At 43.6% G+C, this 10,736-nt stretch overlaps 1 protein-coding gene across 1 annotated transcript; it reads left to right on the top strand.

The window, feature by feature from the left end:
• Positions 1-289: 289 nt before the first annotated feature.
• On the top strand, positions 290-1,479 carry FAM220A (family with sequence similarity 220 member A). The gene is given in 4 exon segments (XM_070417026.1): positions 290-304; positions 808-1,316; positions 1,318-1,379; positions 1,382-1,479. Coding segments are annotated over 4 exon segments (684 nt in total).
• The last annotated feature ends 9,257 nt before the right edge of the window (positions 1,480-10,736 follow it).

The following is a 10,736-nucleotide window of genomic DNA, read 5'->3' on the forward strand; positions in this document are numbered from 1 at the left end:
GACTATCAGTGTACATGTATACATTAAAAAATAAATGTATTTTTCATCATCATATATTGTGTTTTTGTCACTCGAATGAATTTTATTATTTCTTCAAGGTTCTTCACATATGTACACCTTAAGAGATATCAAGTAGGCATAACATGTTCTCAAAAATTAGGGTTGGCACGCAGAAGAATTTTGAGTCAGAGATTTTGCTGGTTTTGGTACGCACTCACAAAAAGCTCACCCCTGCCTTAGAGAGGTTATGTGCAGACTTCAGAGCACCAGGAGGCTGTGTTTTTGGCCCATGGGTGCCTGGCAGGTGGGTGGCGGAATGGAGTCTACATGGTGGCGGATCTGTAGGGTATGGCTGTCTGGCTCTCGTGCCTGGCCACCACCTACTCTTATGTGGTCTTCTGCAAGGGGCTGACCTGCACACTGCTCATCTTCTACTTGGCCTAAACTTCCCCTACCTCTATGTATTGCGTCTTCCATGATGCTCAACGTCCACTCCAAAATTTGCTGAGGTTCCTGACCTGCCAGCAAGTGACCTTCCTGACCACCTAGGGCTGGGATCTTGTATGTCAGGTTCCTTCCAGGCTGGCTTTCCTGGGAGGGCTTTGTAAATATTGGATCCATAAGTAAAGTTGACCTCAATCTTTATGAGTGGCTTGTCACTGCTGAGTCATTCTCAAATAGATTCATATTAAGATCAATTGAAGACTTTCCACAGACTGAGACAGGCATGTCCTTGGGCTCCCTGCATCAGAGAACACAGCATGGGGTAGAAGAGGGACTCTGGGTACCTGCCTCACAAAAGTGCAGGAAGAGGACTTAGACAAAGTACTGTGTAGCCTTTGAACACAGGAGAGCCCTCACCTACCAGATGCACTTTCCTGGGTGAATAAACCTGTGGTTGATGTACATGTAAATTCACAAAATGAGACCTTATCATCGGAAATGAAAATTGATCTGAGTGAGGCCAACCTCGTGCTTCACAATGGCACTAAAGTACTTGCATATTTGAAAGAATCAGTAAGAAGAAATTCTGCTTCCACATTGGCTCAGGGTAAGACTATGTATCTGTCTTTTGCTCCTGCCGAAGAGCATTTTGCTGGGGTGTCCTGTGGTGTCAAGGAGGCCTGGGTGAGGGACTGGCTGGGAGGTGAGCCCTGGGATCCACAGGACCACAGAGGAGAGCCTTGGGGGTCAGGACTACCATGCTGTCAGAAGCAGTGAGAAATGTGAATTTCTGAGGATGAACCAAGTGCTTTTGTTGAGGAGTGAGGCTCTGAGCTGGAACCGTCTCTCCTGCATTCAGTCCTTCTACAGCACTGAAGTGTTCCCAAATGATGAGACACACTGTGTTTCCCCTGGTCCTTCAGAGCCCATACTTTCAGGCAAACAGCAGAATGCAGGAAAATACTTCCAAGTGTAAAAAGTACCTCAAATGATCTGCAGGTAACACTGAGACTTCTGACTAGGCAAGCTTTTTAAGGAACAAAGCCATTATGCCAGTTAAGGTGGGAGTAAAAATAGTGAGATTAATGTACAAATTTGTGGGGAAGCACAGGATTTGGTTAGAAAGTCTGTAAGGAGGATTCTCTGAAAGGTTAGGGGCCTCTTAGGGCGACCTTGCCAAAGGCAGCAGCCCCTGCCTTGATTTTTCCAAACAAGTCCGAGCCCCTGGGTGTTTTGCTGGAATCTTATGATAAATCTTTTAGACATGACCTTGCAGACATATGTGCTTTCTCAAGGATACTTACCCTGCTGATTATATCTAGAGGTTAATTTTAGTTCAAGCTGTTGTTACAATAAAAGCCTAAGGAGACAAGCAATCGAGGCTGTTTTGGTGCCTCCTTCCAACCAGCCCCTTAGCCTCTCTTTCACAGAAATGTGTGTCAGAGTAATCTATTCATCTGTCACTCAGGGTCTGCTGGCCAGAACCGGCACAAGTTATCTTAGAATGGCTTCTTTCCATTTAGTCTGGTGCAGCCCTGAAGTTCCTGCTCTGGCTTCTGTGTCCAGAGGTGGCTATGCTAATACCATGAACATATAACAATTATCAACATACTAGAGGCCCGGTGCACAAAAATTTGTGCACTCCGGGGGAGGGGAGTCCCTCAGCCCGGCCTATGCCCTCTTGCAGTCTGGGACCCCTTGGAGGATGTCCACCTGCTGGCTTAGGCCCGCTCCCTAGGGGATCAGGCCCAAGCTGGCAGTCAGACATCCCTCTGGCAGCCCGGCAACCCTCGGGGGATGTCCACTTACCAGCAGGGAGCAGACCTAAGCTGCAGTCAGACATCCTTAGTGCTGCTGAGGCGACAGGAGAGGCTCCCGCCACCACCGCTGTGCTGGCATCCATCAGCCTGGCTTGTGGCTGAGCAGAGCTCCCCCTGTGGGAGTGCACTGACCACCAGGGGGCAGCTCCTGCATTGAGCATCTGCCACCTGGTGGTCAGTGTGTGTCATAGTGACCAGTCATTCCCAGTCATTCTGCTGTTAGGGTCAATTTGCATATTACCCTTTTATTATAGAGGATATGCACTCAACATCAGAGTTCCTAAATATATAAAGCAAACACTCACAGAATTGAAGAATGAGATCTCCAGTACCACCAGGAGACTTCAATATCCCATTGTCAATAATGGATGGAACAACTAGACCAGAGATCAATAAGGAAATAGAGGACTTGAACAAAAATATAAGCCAATTAAACATAGACATATACAGTAAACTTTAGCATACAATAGCAGAATACTCATTTTTCTCAAGTGTATATGGAATAGTTTCCAAAATAGACCATATATTAGGCCACAAACAAGTCTTAATAAATTTAAAAGATTAAAATTATACAAATTATTTTTTAATCACAATAAAATGCAAGTAGAAATCAGTAGCTGAAGAAAAACTGAAAAATCTAGAAATGGTGGATATAAAGCAACTCTTAAACAATAGCTCAAAGAAGAAACCACATGGGAAATAAGAAAATATTTCTTGAGACAGCAAAAATTAAAAAAACACAACATATAAATAACTATGTAATGGAGTGAAGGCAGTGTCAGAGGGGAAATTTATAGCTTGAAATGCTTACTTTAAAACAGAAAAGATCTCAAATCAACAAGGTAATTTTACACCTAAAGAAACTATAAAAAGAACAACAAACTAAACCGAAATCTAGCAAAAGAAAGGAAATAGTAGAGATTATAGCAGAGATGAACAAATAAGGGAATTGAAAAATAATCAAGTAAACTAAGAATTTATTCCTCAAAAAGATCAAACAGAATTGGTAAATCTCTAAGATGAAATTTTAAAACTAAAGAAAACTCAAGTAACTAAAATCAGAAATGAAAGAGGGCACATTCTAAACAATCTTATAGTAATTAAAGGTTATAAGGGAGTAAAAGTGAAAAATTATATACCAACAAATTGGATAACCTACACAAAATGGGAAAAGTCCTGGGAAGGGTAAGAGTCTGGAAGCCACTCAGGCTGTCCCTGCTTTGTAACACAGGTCCTAGCTGCCTCAGCCATGACCACAGGGCAGGACTGAGTTCACCAGCCACTAGATGCCCAACAAGAATGAAATGGCAGCTTCTCGGGCAAGTGCTGTCCACCAAGTATATTCTAAGACTGGTCTCCAACCCTTGTCTCTTGGTCCTTTTGGCCCTCTGATTCCTGCAGCTCCTGGTTCTTTATCCATAGGTATTTATTAGATGTATTTTTTTTGTGCCAGACACTTGCTAGTGGAGGGCATAAGGTGAGATAGGAACCATGAGGATACTGAGTGATAGGTGGGAGAGAGACTGTGTTAGTGAGATGGCCTTGATGCAGAGAGCCACTGTCCTTGGTGCAGAGAGCCAGGTAGAGGAGTCCTCAGAGAGCACCCCAGGAACTATGGCCTCAGGGGGTGGAAGCTGGGCTTGTTTGAGCAAAGCTAGGGGGTACCTGGTGTGAATGAGGTGTGAAGAGGTCACAAGGGCAGGTGGGAGAAGATCACACAGGACACTGTAGGGAGCATGGGTTTCATTTTGTGAGTGAGAGACATTTCCAAAAAGTTTTAGGCAGAGAACTGATAGGATCAGATTTGTATTTCCCATGCATATTCTTGGATTAAAGGTGTGTGTGTGGGCGGGGGGGGGGGGGGGGGGGGGGGCGGGCAGTGTGCAAGACTGGAAGTACCTGGTGGGTCCTCCAGGGCATGTCTATAAAGAGTAGTCCTTGGTGTTCTACCTGGAGGGGTGTCTGTGTTCCATATAGTTCTCTGTACAGGAAAGGTACCAGAACCACACCTGGTAGGAGGTTAACTGGGGGATTTGCCCCACACGTTTCCTTCTTTCCCCACTTGGATGAGTTAGGAATTGATCTTCTCTTGAACAAGGGCCTCCAGAGCGGTCAAGAGTAGTACCCAGGGATTCTTAAACTCCTTTTAAGAATATCCATTTCCTTTGTTACTGTGTGCATCATAGGAGTGACTTTTGTACCCTTCCATTAGGGCAAATCCACACTGTACATGTGGGCTTGTCCAGGCGTCAGGAGAAGGACCCAGTCCCAACAAGCACTCAAAAACAACTGTAAATGCAGGAAACTTCAGGTGCCTTTGGTGTGGTCTGGGAGTGAGATGGGTAGGCTTGAACAGGATGGTGAGCAGAGCTATGAGTAGATTAGGAAGGTCTGGGGCCACAGTCAGGGTGAGTGGTTAGTACTTCCTGATGGATAACACAAGGTAGGGCAAAAGTAGGTTTACAGTTGCTTAATGGACAATTATACAATCAGTAATGAAAAATACAAGAATAAAATCTGTGTTTCGCATACTCACAACTATAAACCTACTTTTGCCCCACCCTGTATGTGGGGAGTGAGGTACCAAACTGAAATGCTCAGGTGAATTGAGCCTCTGAGGGCGTGGTGTCTATAGGGCTAGCGGTCCACATCCTGGGACATCAGCACTTCTGTGGTACGTGATTCTGAGTGCTGAGGGGTCCTCTAGGAGGAGACAGTGGAAACTGAAGACAGAGGACACAACTGAGCCCAGAGGACTGGGACATGCAGGTGTCTGTCCAGGGAGATGGATCAGCAAAAGGACTAAGAAGGAATGATATAGCATTGCCATTTTGTAATTGTTTTCTATTCGTAGTTCTTTCATTCCTTTCTTTCTCTCATGCTGTCTTCCTTTGTGATGTGATGGAGTTTTTGGAGTAATAGACTTGAATTGTTTTCTTTTTATCCTTTTTGTGTCTGCTACAGGTTTTTTCTTTGTGTGTACCGTGAGGCTTTCCATCAGTATTAGTGGAGGAGATTTTTAAGATTTTCTTCTGCACTGATATAGTATAATCTTAGTGAGGTTGGAGACTAAAATTTGGGTACGGAATTAAAGAGACAGCATGCAGATGTCTGGGTATCTCCAAAGCACATCTGAGGGAAGAACATATTCAGTCTGTTTTTAATTAGCCACTTTTCTTTTTCAGCCTCACATTGCTGTTTCTGTGGGTCCCTGAGTCCCATTACAAACCCTAGTGTGGGGGAATGAGGTTAAGGTTTGAGTAACTTCTCTTTAACTTCATTAAGGGAGTATTTTAAGCTAACACTCATAAAATTTTTTGTGTCCTTTTAAGTTTTTATAAAAATTTGATCCTTCCACCCTAGCTGGTTTGTCTCAGTGAACAGAGCATCGGCCTGCATACTGAAAGGTCCTAGGTTTGATTCTGGTCAAGGACACATGCCTGAGTTGCAGAATCGATCCCCAGTAGGGCGTGTGCAGGAGGCAGCCAATCAATGATTCTCTGTCATCATTGATGTTGCTATCTCTCTCTCCCTCTCCCTTCCTCTCTGAAATCAATAAAAATATCTCTAAAAAAAATTGATCCTTCTAAAGGTACTAATAGGACATTGGGTTAGGATAAGGACTCTAGAAATTGCCTTAAATATTAAAGCTTTTCTAAATCAAAGAATCCATTCTCTAGCCATTGATGACTAAGGTTTGCATAGGTATACACATTTCAACGTGACTCAAAACAACAAACCTTTTTATAACTTTGTTACCGGAGGTAGGCAAATATTAACAGGAGAGCAAGGGAAGTCGGACATTGTTAAGCATGGTCAGCTGAGAAGCACGAGCCTGTTTGCTTCATCAGGAAGCTACAAATTCACACCCCAAGGAATTACACCATTGTCCCTCCAAGGAAATTAACCCCCCTCCCTTCCTCACACCAGTACTGGAGCTCGGGGTTGGGGGAGGACACAGGGGATGGTAAGGACATGCACAATAGAAGTCAAATGATGCAGGGGGAGATGCTTGACTATAGAGGCTTGTCTGTCTACCTGTGAAAGGGATCATTGGCTAGGAGGGTGGACCTATTAGAAGCCCACAAAAACTTGGGAAGCAGATTGGTTATTTGAAAAAGCTCCTGGTTGTAATCCCAGGAAACAAAGAGTTCTCTATCTTTCTCTCTCTATGACCTGCACTCGCCTGGTGGTTCAGTCCTGCCATTCATTTGTGTTCTCTCCCATCGGAGAACACGCGACCCGCATGATCCCTTTCACAGGTTAGACAGGAGTTACTGTGAAGGACCGAATTTCCTTTCTCTGTGCTGCCTCCCTTGTGCTCGAGCACAAGCTTAATAAAATTTGTCCAGAAATGTCTCTGGTGGGTTCTCGTAATTTCTATTTTGGGGAAACCAAGGACCCCAAACACCAATAACAATTGTAGCCAAATATTTAAGAAAACTAGAAAAATTCAGGATCCAGTCCAGTTTACACAGATGAATAATAACTTTAAAGACAATTGACTAGACTCTAATATCCAAAATTGTGTATTATAGTTTCTATTGAAATTCAGTTTCTCTCCCTAAAATCACCATCATTTTTACCAAAGATTGCCAAATTAAGATTAATTCACTTATTGCATATGTCTAGTTTAATGAATTTGGCCTGATTATTTGATTTGTATAAATACAACAAGAATAGCAACTGATCATATAGGCTCTCTTAAATCTGCTTTGCTGGAATTTCATAAGGACTCTCCAGATTGAACTTTAATTAGCCTTTTGAGGCTAAGAAGCTCCGCCACACAGTTGCCATCAGACTTTACCTGAAATAGCCATAGATTTGGGTAAATTTCTCAGGTTTTGGGAGTTCCCAAAATTGCCTTGAGGTTCTTCTTTTGCCATCTTCCAGAAAAGCAACCTTTGTTCTTTACCTGGAAAGACTTCTATGAATTATGTAAGCAAGATACCAAGCTGTTTTTTTCCCGAGGGGTTGTTACTGGTTTTCAAACTATGTTGTTGTTGTTTTTTTCTTTTAGCAAATGATTGTTTATTGACCAATTCATACATCAATACAAACTGACATGTTAAAAAACAGCCCTTGCCCCGTGAGACCTGAGGATGAGAAAAGTGCCAGGGTCTGGACAAAGTATAAAAGTTATAAATAAGGGGCTTTCAAATCTGAGCAGGAACGGCAACTGCCAGTGGCCTCAGACATGCAGAAGGGGGCGGGCACAGGCCTGGCCACAAGATTCTCTCCCCTCCCATCCCCCCCCCCCCCCCCCCCCCCACTCAAAAGCTGGGGTAGGAGTAGGAAAGGGTGGCTGCCTTCTCACAAACATTAGCTGGAGTATTGCTTCCTCCTTGTGAGGGACAGGCTGGCTAAGGATTACTAAGAACCCAGCCAGCCCAGAGGGCCCAGCCTGAGCCCTATTGGGGATGGCTGTGACTGTATGCCAGTTGGGGTTGGGGGTACAGGTGGAAGTGTGTTTCCAACCCTGACTAGCATAGCTGCAGCCTGCCAGGGGGTCCACCCTCAGCTGTGAGAGTTCTCGGACCCAGGATTTCTCTGTAGATTGGCCATAGAGGTGGTGGTAGTAAGAACAGTAGGGCTGAAATAGGTTTCATCTGTTCAGGTGCACTCAGGCTGCTATGTCGTAATTCTTTAAAGCTTTCTGGTGACATCTAAGTCTTTGCATATGTCGTTCAATCATGATATTCCTGTCAAAGTCTTCCTAATATATAAAAACTCTGACTGGTCGATGGAGGTTCGACCAATCAGAAATCAGTCCTGCAGTCAGCGCTGGGTTGCCACACCAGCGCTGACTGCTTTCGCTGCAGGCACAGTGCCACATCACTGACTGCTGAGGGGGCTGCAAATCAGGGCCAGAGAGAGGGCTGAAGAGAGAAGCAGGGACTGATCCGTTGCTTCTGTGGCAGCTTTTGATCAGCACTTGCCTTTCTCTTTCTCTTCTAGTCTGGCCAGCAGCCACGCCTCCAGCCCATTTCTCTCCAGGCCTCCACAGGGGCTGCTATCAGCCCCACCTTTCTGATCAGGCCCCGTTGATAGGCCCAGAGACACTGACTGGCATAGGAACTGACCAATCAGAACAGAATCTGGATGCTATGAGGAGTGAATGGCTGCCTAGAAGGCAGAGCTTTTCACGTTGATTGACATAGGAACTGACCAATCAGAACCAAATGTGGGTGCTGTGAAGAACCAATGGCTGTCTAGGAGGCAGAGCTTTTGATGCTGACTGATATAGGAACCGATCAATCAGAACCAAATGTGGAGATTTTACTTTCCCCACCCACCACAACTATACAGATTCAGCCCAACCAGAGAATTGCCCAATTACTCCTGTTACCAATACATAAAACAGAGATAGCTGTTACCCAGGAAGCCAGAGGGGCCGGAGGCTTTGGATCTAGTGATGCAGCATTTTGGATACAAGAAATCCATGCTGCTAGACCTACAAAAATTTTACAAATTCAGGGAAAACCAATTGAAGGTCTATTGGATAGAGGAGCAGATGTTTCCTGCATAGCAGGGAAGGATTGGCCCTCTTCGTGGCCCACACACACCACCTCCACTTCCCTAGTAGGACTAAGCAAGGCATCTAATGTAAAAAAGAGTTCTCAGATTTTAACTTGGGCTGATGAAGATCAACATTCAGGAATATTCTGTCCCTATATAATGACGACTATCCCCTTTACATTATGGGGAAGAGATATCTTGTCTCAAATGGGAGTTCTATTATATAGCCCCAGTGATAGAGTAACATCACAGATGCTAGACATGGGATTTAATCCAGAAAAGGGATTAGGAAAAGAAAGTAATACCTCACACTCCTCGACAGGATTTATAATTGGGGCCATTGCCCTTAGGACTGCTGATCCCATAGTCTGGAAATCATCACAACCAGTATGGGTTGAGCAATGGCCCTTAACATCTGAGAAAATATCAGCCACCCAACAATTAATTGATCAGCAATTAGCAGAGGGACATATAGAGCCATCAAATAGTCCCTGGAACACACCCATATTTGTAATAAGAAAGAAATCAGGCAAGTGGAGACTTTTGCAAGATCTTAAAGCCATAAATGCCATCATGGAAGATATGGGCTCCTTACAACCTGGATTTCCCTCCCCTGTGGCAATTCCACAGGAGTACTGTGTTGTTGTTATTGACTTACAGGATTGTTTTTTCACTATACCTCTTCACCTGGCTGATTGTCAAAGATCTGCATTCAGCATACCATCAGAAAACTTTAAACAGCCTTATCAGAGATATCAATGGAAGGTTCTCCCACAAGGGATGAAAAATAGTCCTACATTATGTCAAAAGTTTGTAGATCAGGCATTGCAAGTTATTAGAAAGAAATTTTCAGATCTATATCTTATTCATTATATGGATGATATTTTACTAGCTCATAAAGATCGGGTTACTTTACAGGAAATTCTTACACAGACCGTCCTTGCTTTAGAAGAACATGGTCTAAAAATAGCCCCAGAAAAGATTCAGACTGAACCTTCTTTTTCCTATTTAGGCAGAATAGTACATACCTCTACTATCACCCATCAGCCTTTACAATTAAGAAAAGATCATTTAAACACATTAAATGATTATCAGAAACTATTAGGTGATATCAACTGGGTCAGGTCATATCTAAAAATAACCACTCTTGACTTAAAACAAAACCTCTATTTGACATTTTAAAGGGAGAGTCTAACCCTAAGTCTCCATGACAATTAACTGTAGAAGGAGAAAAGGCTATAGCAAAAATAGAACAGGCCATCAATAAACAGCAACTACAGTAGTGATTCCCAAAGTGGGCGCTACCGCCCCCCGGAGGGTGCTGCAGCGATCCAGGGGGGCGGTGATGGCCACAAGTGCATTTGGGGGCGATGAGTAACTGCTATTAAAATTTTAAAAAATTAATTTCCAGGGGCTGAGTAATATTTTTTCTGGAAGGGGGGTGGTAGGCCAAATAAGTTTGGGAACCACTGAACTACAGTATCTAGATTATTCCAAATCTTGCACCTTAATTATTCTAGCCACTAAATATACTCCTACAGGATGCTTATGGCAGGAAGGACCATTAGAATTGATACATTTACCTGTCACTCCTAGGAAGACTGTAACATCCTATCCCTCCCTAGCGGCCACTCTCATTATCAAAGGTAGATGACGCAGTATCGAACTCTTTGGAAGAGGAGTTACTGAGATAATACCTTATAAAAGAGAACAATTAGACACTATTACAATTTGAAGAAGAGTGGCAAATAGCTATAGGTAACTTCCCAGGACAAATTTTACATCATTTGCCAAGATCACCTGTATTGCAATTTCTCTCCCTACATCCGTTCATATTTCCTATTAAATGTTCAAAAGAGCCATTATCACCTCCCACCTCCTTAGTATTCACAGATGGTTCCTCTAATGGTAGGGCAGTAATAATCATTGACTCAATAACCCATGCTCAACAAA

This window comes from Myotis yumanensis, unplaced genomic scaffold (assembly GCF_028538775.1).
Source record: "Myotis yumanensis isolate MYYU_CA2020_CCGP unplaced genomic scaffold, mMyoYum1.0.hap1 SCAF_5, whole genome shotgun sequence".
Classification (NCBI taxonomy): domain Eukaryota; kingdom Metazoa; phylum Chordata; class Mammalia; order Chiroptera; family Vespertilionidae; genus Myotis; species Myotis yumanensis.